Source organism: Agelaius tricolor, unplaced genomic scaffold, assembly GCF_023055355.1.
Source record: "Agelaius tricolor isolate 1412-34295 unplaced genomic scaffold, bAgeTri1.0.p SCAF_2, whole genome shotgun sequence".
Lineage (NCBI taxonomy): Eukaryota > Metazoa > Chordata > Aves > Passeriformes > Icteridae > Agelaius > Agelaius tricolor.
In genome coordinates this window covers 61,245,581-61,259,028 of record NW_027269262.1, presented here as the reverse complement: position 1 = coordinate 61,259,028, position 13,448 = coordinate 61,245,581, and the positions used below count along the sequence as shown (strand labels likewise).

General features: G+C 45.7%; 1 protein-coding gene across 1 annotated transcript; it reads left to right on the top strand.

Moving 5' to 3' along the window:
* The first annotated feature begins 83 nt into the window (after window positions 1-83).
* On the top strand, window positions 84-12,190 carry TCF24 (transcription factor 24). The gene is made up of 4 exons (XM_071420498.1): window positions 84-6,505; window positions 7,468-7,559; window positions 8,454-8,906; window positions 11,891-12,190. The coding sequence occupies exons 3-4, from the start codon at window positions 8,478-8,480 to the stop codon at window positions 12,002-12,004; spliced, it is 543 nt and encodes a 180-aa protein (XP_071276599.1). The 5' UTR covers window positions 84-6,505; window positions 7,468-7,559; window positions 8,454-8,477; the 3' UTR covers window positions 12,005-12,190.
* The last annotated feature ends 1,258 nt before the right edge of the window (window positions 12,191-13,448 follow it).

The window sequence follows — 13,448 nt, the reverse complement described above, 5'->3', positions numbered from 1 at the left end:
TAATTCTTAAGCTGCCTCAAGAAATGAACTGGTTTTAGCCAGTGCCTAGCAGATGCTTCTTTCCCTACATGGCACTCAGCAGTTGTGCAGAGACGTGTTCACAGCAGAGTCATGGAGTCTTTAAGGTTGAAAAAGACCTCTAGGATCATGCAGTCCAACTGTAAACCTAAAACTGCCATATTCACCACTAAACCATGGTGTGGTGAACACCAAACCACACATCTACACCTTTTTTCACATTTCCAGGGATGGTAATTCCACCATTTCCCTGGACAGCCTGTTCCAATGCTTGACCACCCTTCCAAAAAGAATTTTTTCTCAACAGCCCTAAATCCTCCCTGGTGCAACTTCAGGCCATTTCCTCTTGTCCTGTTACTTGTTACTTCAGAGAAAAAAACAGCCCCCACCTGTCTACAACCTCCTTTCAAGCAGAAAAAAAGCTATTAGCACATGATTTTTGAGAAGATCTGTAGTCCTAAAAACTAATTTCCATCATTTGGATTTTTCCAAGTTCTGGTGAATATTGTGGAGCACTTAGCATAGGAGGCGTGAAAAGATTAATGATGTTTGTGCCGATTAATTTTTTGATTTGGAATATCATTCATTAATTTAACTTCAAATTCTGCTTGTTTGGCAGCTTTGGACTAGTTTGAGTAATTAAATAAATGCTTGAGACTTGAGAGATATAGGAAAATTCCAATCCTACAGGTAAGGAAAGGAAAGCCCGGATTACAAATTGCCCGTGGGAAAAGACCTTTCCTAATGCAGTTTCCCTGAGTGAATGGCAGCTCAGCAGCTTGTGCTTACAGCCCTCTCTGAAATAAGAAAGGAATTTATCCTGAATAAGGAAATCAGGATCTGTCTTTTTGCATGGAATGTTTTGTGTATTTTGTGAACATTTAAAAAGATAATTTGGTAGAGATGATTAAAATACATTTAACTCCTGCATGCATCTCTTGAAAAACAAGATCTTCATTATAAAGAACAAGATTTCCAAAGCTAAGACAGTAAATGAGTGGTGCTGTAACTCTGAGGTGCCAGTGTTTCTGTTAAAGTGCTGTGGTTTATCCAAACCCCACACAGCCACTCACTCACCCCCCCTCCCCCATTGGGACTGGGAAAAGAATAGGAAGGGTAGAAGCTGGAAAACTCATGGATTGATATAAGGACAGTATATTAGGGAAAGCAAAAGCCACACATGTAAGCAGAGCAAACCAAGGAATTTAGTCACCACTTCCCATGGGCAGGCAGGTGTTCAGCCATTGCCAGGAAACCAGGGGCTCATCACATGCTATACTTGGGAAGGCAAACAACAAACATCCAAACATTCCCCTGCTTCCTCCTTCTCCCCCTAGTTCAGATACTGAACATGATGTCATATGGAATGGAATATTCCTTTGGTCAGTTGGGGTCACCTGTCCCAACTTGCCACGTTGTCAGTTCCCACGTCCCCAGTCTCCTCACCAGCAGGGCAGTATGAAAAGCAGAAAAGGCCTCATCTCTGTGTTAGCTCTGCTCAGCAATAACAAAAACATCTCTAGATTGTCAACCCTCTGTTCAGTACTAATCCAAAATACAGCCCCATACCAGCCACTGTGAAGAAAATTAACTCTACCCCAGTCCAAAGCAGCATATAAGGCTGGTGAGTCATTTGCCTACAAAATTAGAACATTCCAAACATGAAATAAAGCTCAGATGTGTAGCTGTTAGTCCCTTACTGAAATCAGTACTAACCAAGTACTGATACTTCTTGTTCTAGCTGTAGTCACAATGATATTCAGGTTGAGAAGGACAGAAAAGCATACATAAAAAAAAAGTTGATCCTTTAAGTAATTTCCAAAGAAGAATGTCAATAGTGTTGATAAGCACGTTCACAGTGTCAGCTGCTGATTGCTGACTCAAAGCAGCACATGAGGAAGTCACTGCCTGATCTCTATATCATGGTGTTACCTTTGCATCTTACACTTCCCTCTGCCTTACACACACCCATTTAAAACTATTTAATGGTTTGTGACTATTTTTAATGTGGGTTATGCTGTGTAAGCCACCTGGAGCATCACATACTTTTCATAGGTTCTGAGTATTTCTGGATTAAAGATTTTAACTTCTTGTATGATAAATAAAACATTGAAGACCTGAATTAACTACTCCCAATGCAACATGTGCCATGGGGTTTCACAGAGAGTCCCACACCCAAGCAACTCAAGTCAAAATACACAAAGCAAAGCTCTAAGAAAGTCTTGATACCCTGGTCTAACACTTATGTACACACACACACACACACACATAGAATGGACCCCTTTTGATACTACATATTTTAAATATATTTTTAAAGTATAAGAAATGCTGAGAGAAAATGCTATAAGAAGTGTATTGACACACTGTAATATGGCACATTTAACATAACTGTGGAATATGCTATGGTTCTACAGTACATTATCAACATGGCATTTGAAATAAGGGGGGAGAAGTATTTAATTGGAAATCTTAAAAATATTTGTTTGGATTTGGAATCCATTATGCTAAGATTTCCTCAAGAAGCAAAAATTGTGAACTACAACTTATTTTCATTCTCCTTTGGCTGTGTCCTGCCTTTGATTTGCTCCCAGGCTACAGCTGGAATCTGTGGGACCTGACCAGATACAATCTGTGTGTGGCTTCCTGCCGGAGCTGTTTTACTCAGACAAGCAATGCTTCTCTTAGTTTCTGTCAGAAGCACCAATAGCTGCTGCACCGTACCAGCAGGCAAGGACACTTGAGAAATCCTTATACAGAAATGGGAATGGGAGAAAATTAACAAATTGGAAAGAAATACCCTGAATGTTTGTGCTGAATTGTAGCCATAAAACCAGAAACTAATTTGAGATAAAGGGAGCAGAGTGTACCTGGAAAAACATCGTTCTGTCTCTGGTAGAACTTCTTCTTACCTAAATCACACTGGAAATCTGTGACTCTGGCAGTTTTCAGATTCGAGATATACTGTGGAAGGTAAGGCAGGAAAAGTAATTCTCAGTCATTTGTCTAGGAAAAAAGAAGAAGAAACAGCTGCAGCCATTTGTTACAGCTTTAGATTTAAACAGTGGGTTGGTACAAGAAAATAATCACTGGATGTCTTTGTGCTTTTAACAGAGGAGGTGTCATCTGATGGGAGAAAGTCTTGATGGAGCAAAGAACAACTATTTCTATATTTCTATCTCTTTCTATCTCTATTTCTATCCCTTCTATCACATTTTAAAATGTGTTTAAAGCACCCCTTTTTTGGTAACAAGGCTAGCAGCCAGAGTGGTGTCTCCAAACACTGCTCAGTTTCTTACTGTGCAATCTCCCTAATCACAGTCTGCAGTAACGTGGATTTGGTGTTGTCTAAAGATGGTAATGGGAGTTCCACCACCACTTCTCTTCCAATGCCTTCCACTGGATTTCCTGCACTGAGGCAGAACTCTGTGTACAGCGGGAAACTCAAAAAAATACTGTGTCATTAATCCAATCAGAGCAGAGAGGAGCACAGCACTCACAATCTGCTAATTTAGGGTGGCTGGGAAGTCTCAGGGTGTTGGGACACCTGCTGTTGAGTTCTCTGTCAGTGACATAGCTGAGCATCCCATGGCCTAGTGAGGAGAAGTCCTCCTTGAGCAGGCATTTCTTAGTCCTCCTTAGGAGGCATTTTCTGGGCAGACCAAGAAACCTCCTTGGGGTGTGGGAGAGCTGGTCCCCAGAGTTGTGTGCTGGAAGGCAAATCTCCCTGCTCCCTAGGGAGTCTGGGATCAGTTCTTCCACATCACATCACAGAGTCAGAGTGTTTTCAGTACAAGCTTAAGGATATGTTCCTTAAGCAAGAACTGCTTGATGGAGCCCCAGAAGCTGATTGAGCAGAGGGATGTCTGTCGAGTACATTTTTAAGAGGTTTTGACTGTAGAAAGGATTCAGCAATGCTCACTTGGGCTAGCGGCAGCCCTGGAAAACTTGGGGCCAAAAAAACCATGGCTTAGCAGGGCTGCTTGGAGGCTCCTCCACTGTCCTCCAGAGAAGCAGTGTCTTCATTCCTTTGCATCCTGGAAGCCAAAGGATGGTCTGTGGTGCCGGTGAAGTCCATCATCGTGCCCCTGTACATACTGACAAGTGTAGCTTTTGTCAGAGTAGCTCCTCATGGCTGAAGGGAAACCCCCACCGAGGCTGCCAGCACCAGGGAAAGGTAAACGTTGAGGCACAGTTTCAGTACTTAGATTTACAGATGAATTAAGTACTTAACTTAGAATTTAGTGCTTCAGTTCAGAACCGACACCACTCCTTGCCATCCAGCCCTCTCCGGACCGGCGGAGGAGGCTCCTCAGGGCCGTGGATGTCAGCCAGGGGCAGAAATGGCGGCGGGGCCGGGCAGGGCAGGGTCCCGCCCGCGGGCAGCCCCGGCCCGTTTCCCAGCGCGGCGCTGGTGGAATTCTCGGGCCGGGCAGTTTGGCTGGGACGTGCGGCTGCTGCCGGGCCGGGCGGGGCTGCAGGCAGGTGTCCGGCTCCCTCTGCGCCGCTCCCGCCCCGCCGGGTCCTCACCGGGCTCCTACCTTCCCGGGACTTCAAATTATCGCTAAACTTTCAGTCCTTAGTTTTCTTGGCTGCAAACCCGGTAACGAATCGCTCAGACTTTGTTTTTCCACTGCTCCCGAGGCTTGATTTATTGTGTCTCTCTTATCGCACAATCGGGCTTCGTTCAAAATGTTATTCTGGGCTAATTCCATACCCCGGTATTTATTTTGACTGTCCCTTCTCATTAGCGTTACTGATTTTTAATCGCTCCCCGTTCCCTGTTAAATCCCCTCTCTGCCCGCCCCGGCTCGCCTCTTCCATCCCGTTCGCGTTTCCATCCCGTGTGTGTCGGTGCCCGGAGCGGTGCCCGGAGCGGTGCCCGTCAGCCGCGACCCGCTGCCCCCGCGGCTGCGGCCGGAGCCTCGCCCGGGGGAACCCGCTCCGACCGGGAACATCCGCGAGCCGGAGATGCGGCGGCGGAGCGAAGAGAAAGGGCTCGCTTTTAACAGGGCACCGCCTGAGCTCCCAGCCCAGCGATTAAATTTCTCTCCTCCAGCAAAACCGTTACTTTATCCTAAGAAAAACAGCGCGAGCGGGGCGAGCGGCGGCGGGACCCGCACGGAGCCGGGGCCGGGCGCGGGGGAGGGCGGAGGTCGAGGCGAGCGGGAGGCGATGCCGCCCCGACAGCTCCGTGATTGATGACCCACCCGCCCGGGAAGGGGCGGTCGCTGTCGCCCAGGCTGGAGGGGGGAGCCCGGAGCCCAGGTGCGACACAGCCCCGCCGCACCCACCGGCCGCGACGGCTTAAAAACACCCCGGCCGGACGGGACGGGACGGGACGCGACGGAGGTGCCGGAACCTCCGTCCGGGCGGGAGCGGTAAGTTCATCCCGGGCGGGCACCGCGGGGTCCTGCCGGGTGCCGGGCAGGCGGGATGCGGGACCGGGATGCGGGACCGGGACGCAGCAGCCGCCGCGGGCCGGCGGGGCCGTGAGCGCCGGTGCTGCCCCCGCACACCGACAGGCAAGTTCCAATTTCTCTGCTCCGGGAAAGGGCTTTCGGTACTTGTTACCGGAGTTACACGGAGGGCAACGCCTTTTTAAAAGCGATGCAAAATAATTCCGATTCACCGTGTTTTGCCCTCTAAGGAGCAACGGAAAAGTTTATCTAAGGTTTCCACCTGTTTGTTTTCAATTTGTGCGCTCTGCTCTGGCATTTTCCATCTTTTCCTTGTCTGTGTGGGCAGGTTGCCTTCATCGCCATTTCATTCACACAGAATATAAGACTAGAATAAATGTTGTGCTGGGGGTTTTTTTTTGTAAAAGATGTCAAACCAATCATGTCTTTGTAGTGTCATGTAAAAATACAAATGCATCTGCATGCATTAGAAATACTGCACTAGAAGTGCTTTAGAAACAACATAAATACTTTAACTTACTTTCACAGCCCTGTCCTCAACTCTCTCAGCATACCAGGTGGCAAGTGGGTGCTTGCAAAAATTACTGCGATTATTTATAAACTAAACATTTTTCTTGTAAAATTTTAAAAGGGAAAATGACTGTTGCCCAGAGGCTTTTCATTTACTTTAGTTTTTAGCAGCATTTTTTGGACTGTGAGGTTTTGGCGATGCCTGAGTTTGAAGCACCTGGAATGGATGTCCTGATTACTCCGGGGAGAAGAGTGATGCTGCCCAGTCCCAGTGTGTAACAGAAGTGATCCTGGCTGTGGATCCAGGAACCATCATGATTTGGCTACACATATGTACATACCTACAGCAAATCCTTCGTTTGGTGTAGCAGATTTTCCCAGGCCATTTGCTGTTTGTGTTTGATGGGAAATCTGACAGCAGAGGAATTTAATTCAGAGTGAAATCTCTCATTTCCACAGCTGAAATTTTGTACTTTTTTTTCCCACAGGATTTTATCAGATATAGATGAGAAGCTCCTAAACCAGAAACTTCTATTTCCAAGGGCACCCAAGGAGATGAGGTTTTTAGTTTTTTGGGTTTTTTTTACATTACTATGTACTGTATGTCACTCAATGTAATTTCAGTTCTAAATGTGATTATACACCAGCACAGCAAAATCAAAATGTGTGTAAACCAGCCCTAGTCCTGCATTTCAGTAGAGGAGCAGGTATTTTTGCTAACCCAGTCTGTCCCTATCCTTGAGTCATCCAGAATTCTCCAGTAACTGGGGAAGGCTTCCTCCTACCAGTGGGATTTTGATGGGATGGCAGTGAGAAATCCTGCTGTTAAACATAAATCTTTAGATTCTTCTGCCAGTGAAGATCATTGTAATTATCTTAAATGAATGTCTTGATGTCCATTTCCACAATGATGATTTTTTTTTTAAACTGCATCCAGGTCTGACTATGCCTTAGCACAAACACCAACAAAAAAGTATATAATGATTTTTTTTTAAGGTTAGAGACAATAGCCAATGTAAAGACCATTTTCAGCCCTCAATCAAGATGAGCTCGTGGAGTCCTAATGTAAGATTTATTTTATACTGATCACAAACGCCACAATAAAAAGAATATTGGGGTTTTTTCCCTTTGGTTTAGAGTTATAATGTGCATAGAATATTTCACAAATAATTTCAGTCTAAACTGTACTGCTACTGAAGAGACCATTACATGATACTATTCTGTGAGCCACATTAATAGCAAATTAATGACAATTAATTACCCAAAATAATAACAGTAAAAAAGTTTTCTAAATATCATCAAATTATAACACTGCAAAAAGATTTATTTAGAAACTTTTCCTTGTCTTTGATAGAAATCTTTAACCTCAGTGTGTGCTTGAAATGCTCTGCAAAATCAAGAGCTAATTCCTGTAAATGTATATATTCAGTCATTTATGTGCATCAATGTTATTTAAACTATTAATTACACGGTATTTGGATGAAATTAAAAGGTTTCATAACTTGTTCCTACCCTTGTCTAGCCAGGCTGTCACAGGAACAGACACTCCTAACACGTGAAAACCAGGATCTGGGACACCCACGAGGGCTGCTTGGTTGAGGACCACAGGATCAGGTATTATTCCAGCTAAGAAGTGCTGCACTTTGGGGAATATTGATTGAATTGCATTTTTCTATGGAACTGAATGAATTAAAGGATTGTAAGTTGTATTACAGGCAGAGCTGACAGACCATCCTCACAAAAAGCTGAAAAAAGACCTTAAGGTCACTGTTTTCAGCTTTTCTTTAAATCATTTTTTTGATGTTTTCAAAAGGTTATTTTGCCCCCCAATGGCCAAAATACATCTTACAAAATTCTTTTGAAGTTTGAAAATGTAGATGAGAAAGGATAAGCACGCAATTTCTTTAGTAAGGTTAGGGGTGGGAAGACAGAAGTCGGTTCCTGATCCTTTAAAATGCTGGGCCAAATTTTGCCCTTCAAAAACTGAGTCCGTGCTCTGTCTTCACTTACTGATGCATTTGAAAATAATATTTTTCTTTCCATAGTCCTTGAAGCACTGATCACCTATAAGACTGTTCATAAAATGATTGCAGTGAAAATAGAAAATATACTAACAGTTCCACATCCCAAATCATAGAGTTTTAAAAATTGCCTTTAGCCTAATTTTTAGTTGATTATAAAAGGAAACCACTGTGGCAGTGCCTCTGGGTAGTGCCTGTTGGGTTTTCTCAGAAGTTATCTCTGGGCTATGAGTGACTCAAAAAAGTTGCTCTGTGTAATACTGCCAAAAAAGTCAAATACCGATCATTGCAAAGATTTTAACTTCTGTTCTGTACCCCTGGGTGATGCTGAATTTGTAAGCAGGGAGTGGAAAAGCAGTTCACAGAGCTGCATTCCAGCTTTTCCTAGCACAGGCAGTGCCTGCCTTTCTGACCATCCTTATTTTCAGAACGTGCTGGCTCCAGCTCACCGCGGCATCTTACTTTGGAGATGCTCTTCTACTTGCAGGACCCCCCTCCCTCCCTGCCGGGGATGGACTGTGGACACTTAGCAGAGAGCAGCGAGGAGATCTCCAGCCCGGGGGCAGAGCCCGATTCCTCTGCCGGCAGCAGCACTTGCTGCCCGCCGCTGACGGCCGGGGCTGCTCCCGCTCCCGGTGCCGCTCCCGGTGCCGCTCCCGCTCCCGGTGCCGCTCCCGCTCCCGGTGCCGCTCCGGGCCGCCCCGCCGCCGCCAACGCGGCCCGGGAGCGCAGCCGGGTGCAGACCCTGCGGCACGCCTTCCTCCAGCTGCAGAAAACCCTGCCCTCCGTGCCGCCCGACACCAAGCTCTCCAAGCTGGATGTGCTCCTCCTGGCCACCACCTACATCGCGCACCTCACCCGCAGCCTTCAGGATGAGGAGGAGTCACCGGGAGAGGCCTTGGGCGCCCTGCGCGGGGATGGGTACCTGCACCCTGTCAAGGTAGGGAGCTGAGGGACAGCCACCACCTTGTGTCACTGAGTGAGTGCACTGGCCTTAGACAGGTAATTGAAACTAAAGATTTAATGTCCCTGGACCTTGCCTAGAGGTATTACATAGAAGTTCTGCCTGGACTAACCACTGTGCCTAGGTCTTAGGGGTCTGTTGGAAATACCTTGGAGCTTTGTTCCTCCAGCTTCAGGAACTTTGCACCAAAATATCAAATCTCATGTAGATCCAAACCTGGTTGTTGGAAATGAAGATCAGCACCACAGGAGTCCTTGCATCTTCTTGGTCCTTGTGTGGAAACCTTGGTGATCCTGAGGGACCCAATGGATCCTGCTGTGAGGGGGTGTATGTGGTGAGGTGACACTATCCCAACACTGTCCCACAGCTGTGAGGGCTGTATGTGCTGAGGTGACACTGTCCCACAGCTGTGGGGGGTGTATACAGTGAGGTGACACTATCCCAACACTGTCCCACAGCTGTGAGGGCTGTATGTGCTGAGGTGACACTGTCCCACAGCTGTGAGGGGTGTATGCAGTGAGGTGACACTGTCCCACAGCTGTGAGGGGTGTATGCAGTGAGGTGACACTGTCCCACAGCTGTGAGGGGTGTATGCGTTGAGCTGACACTGTCCCAACACTGTCCCACAGCTGTGGGGGGTGTATGCAGTGAGGTGACACTGTCCCACAGCCGTGAGGGGTGTGTGTGGTGAGGTGACACTGTCCCACAGCTGTGAGGGGTGTATGTGCTGAGGTGACACTGTCCCACAGCCGTGAGGGGTGTATGTGCTGAGGTGACACTGTCCCAGAGCCGTGAGGGGTGTATGCGCTGAGGTGACACTGTCCCAACACTGTCCCACAGCCGTGAGGGGTGTATGTGCTGAGGTGACACTGTCCCAACACTGTCCCAGAGCCGTGAGGGGGTGTATGCAGGGAGGTGACACTGTCCCAACACTGTCCCACAGAGGTGACCCAGCGTGGCTGGGCCTGCTTTGGTTCTGCTGCCCCGGCAGCCCAGTGCCCACAGCGGTGTTAATTACCAGCCACGTGTTAATTACTCCATGAAAGTGCTCTACCGAAGCATTTCTCTGGTTGGTGTATGCTCCTCCCTTTGTCAAACAAAAATCACAGCGATACAGAAGGGATGAGAAAGGGGAACTGCTCTTGGAGAGGAGTGGGCTGGAAACTGTTTCCAAATGCAGCGCTCACTGACTGATGGGGCTCAGACACCGCAGGGTGTTTTCTTTGGCTCTGCTCACAGGGAGTGAGCTAGAGCACTGGGATGTTTGCTTTTCTTTTTAAGAGTCTGAATTCAGAATGATTTAATTAAGATTAATTTGTGAAGTAATCTCTAATTTCTAAAAAGTGCCTAATTCACAGAGAGTTCCTTGTTCACAGTGTTGGTTGCTATATTTTACAGTATGATGTGAACGTAGGCTTCTGAGGCCATTTAAATGATTAGCAGACTCATAAAGAAAGCAAAACCTCTATATCAATTAGAAGATGGCTATAATTTAAGTAAAAAAATACTGTGATGTATTTCAAAATAAGTTCAAAATAGCGTCTGTTACTTCCCTCAGTCAGAGTGAAAGGACACAGGTCTCTCATGGTACTTTTTATTCAGCTGCCAACTACTACTGGCAAAAAAATACTTTTGAATAGTTATTACAGCAGTTAAATGATCCAGATGCCCATTTCCCAGGCTACTGGAAGAGAGTAATACTGGATTCACTTAAGCAATTATTTTTTAATGAATATATTTGATGAATGTGTCACAGTCAAATCTTAATATGTGTTTCAAAAACCCCAAAACACAGGATATGAGACAACCTTTAGAGATAAAATCTTTAACTAAGCTGATAGATTAAGCATAGTGAGGGAAGCATTGCAAATAGTGAGGGAAGTTAAATATTCAAGTACAGTTGTGTGTACACTGATTGAAAAGTATGGTTAATGACTTTGAACTTGGATGGTTTATTAGTGACAAACTCTTAACATCACACTTGAAATGAAATGCTGAATGAGATCGCACAGTTTAAGTGTGGATATGCTGGTGCTTTAGGTCTTTGAACAGAAGAGCTGAGATTTATCTGCATTATTATTAAGTGCCCTTTACCCACAGGAAAGGTGCCAGTCTGTACTCAAAGGAGTCTTTAAAAAACTGCATTCTTTTGGAACAATGTGCTGGCTGCATTTCAGGTAGTTTTGCATCCAGTGTGTGTAACAAGTTGTCTCTTCAAGCATCCACATCTGTAATAGTGACCTTGGCACAGCAAACGGAGCTGGATGCTCCCTCCCAAGTTCTGGGTGCCCAGCTGCAGCCACCTGCACCACAGGGCTGCTTGCAGTGAGAAACCTGCTGGGGTTAGAAACTCAAGCTGTCAGAATAAATATTTAACACCAAGACTAACGAATGATTCCAAAAACCAGTGAGTGTAAAGATGAGCTTAAAGTGTCATCTGATATAGCTGGAGCTGACAAGAACAAGATGCTGAGAGTGCTGAAGACTGCCAAGGTGCAGTTACATTAAATTCCCTTAGACTCACAGCCTTCAGCAGCAGCCCCTGTGGTGTTGTGGGGCCCAGCCAGCAGGGATGGCTGAGCACATGGGGCTGCAATCCCTGCAGGTGCAGGTGTATCCCTGTAGCATCCCTGGTGCCTTGAGAAGGAATTCTTTGTTTTATTCATCTATGACTCAAACTGAGCTTGGCTGACTGGCCTGGTCCCATCTGCTGGGGCACGGGACTTGCCCATGCTGTTGGGAGCTGTGCCTCACAATTAATTACCAAAGCAAATACCCAGGCTGAGCTCCAAAGAAGCTCCAAACATTTTTCCATTGAATGACAAAAATGTAACTGTGTGGTGATAGCAAGAGTTTCCTATTTTCTTGCACTGTGATTCCATCAAATCTCTGCTGAGAACTGCAGCTGGAGTGCAGAGATCCCGGGTGTCTCAGTGCTGTGCTTGTCTCCTCTCTTGCAGAAGTGGCCCATGCGTTCCAGGCTGTACATTGGAGCCACGGGACAGTTTCTGACTCACTCGGCACAAGGAGACAGCGCAAACCATGGGGAAACATCAACATCTTCACAGATCTAACCTCCCTTGAAAAAAAAAAAGGTTATTTATTACACCTTATATAAATATATATTTAAGTTTAAAAAACAGTATCTACAGACAAACTGTAATTTCTGAAATGCTGTTTGTAGAGGAGAAGGAATTGATTCTTAAATGTAATTAATACCTCATTAAGTAAACGTGACACTTCATTGGTTTCTGTCACTGCTGCAATCTGAATGAGGGGGAGCCGGTGGTGGCTGCAGCCAGCACCAATCCGAGCAGCAGCAGCAGCAAAGAGCTGCCAGCAGAGTCAAGGATCCTTGTCCTCTCTGGGACAAGCGCTGAAAGAAAAGAGAGGAGGAGTTATGTACTAATGACCAAGTACAGGGCAAAACAGGCTTGGGTGAAAAGAGAAGGGCAAGGCTAAAAATAGCAACTGTAATCCCACACAGACTTTCTCCACTGCTTAAAGCGGATGGCAGAAATCCCCTGACCACAGCTGTCAGGTCAGGGCTCCAGCCATCGGAGAGTCCTACACGTTTGTAGCTATTGCTGGGAATATGGATGCACGTTCATGGAGTAAAAATGTGCTGAGAGACCCGTTCCTCCTGCACAGAGTGCTGCTGTTTGGGCACTGCTTGTACCCACCCCAGGACTGTGCTGCATGTTACACAGGGCTCAGGCTGTGTTTGCTCCCCCGGCACAACCACGTGTCTGCTCACCACACCACGGCTCATTTCATTTAAGGGGTTCATGTGCTGGAGCAGGTGAACCCAAACTGTTGGCTTGTTCACTTAAACATCTGTATTTAGGCAAGAAAAGTTCAAACTAAATGCACAAATGTCATCCTTTCTATCTGTTCTGTAAAACACTGTACTTCTCATATGGTTTGTTATTGCTGAGGTAAATGTTCTATTAAATATTATTCAGTGAATATCATATACTTTGAGTAGCAAAATCTGTTATCGGTTTCCCATTGTACACGATAATATTCTAAATTTATAGATGCTGTCTCCTTTCTGAAAGCTTCATGGTTTAAATTTAAAAATTGTATTTAGAAAAATGAAATTATTAGCCAAAACAACTTTCATAAAAACAGTATGGTAAAATCTGGAGCTCTCAACTGCCCCTGCAGCATTCTGAGCTTTTAACAAGACAATATACCTGGAAGGGACAGTATTCAAGAACAGGGGGAAAAAAAAAAAAAGATTCCTCAGTGTTTTTAAAAGGCTTATTCCTTTAAATGGCATTGAAAGATTCTGACTGCTTAACCAAGAAGCAAGGGGGTCAGTTGGACATCAGGAAGAATTTCTTCAAAGAAAGGGCTGCTAAGCATTGGAATGGGCTGCCCGGGGAGGTGGTGGAGTCACTGTTCCTGGAGCTGTTCAAGGAAAGTCAGGAAATGCCACTTAGTAGGTTGATCAAAATGACAAGGTGGTGATAAGTCAAAGGAGGTCAGTAGTCTTTTCCAACCTAGTTGAAT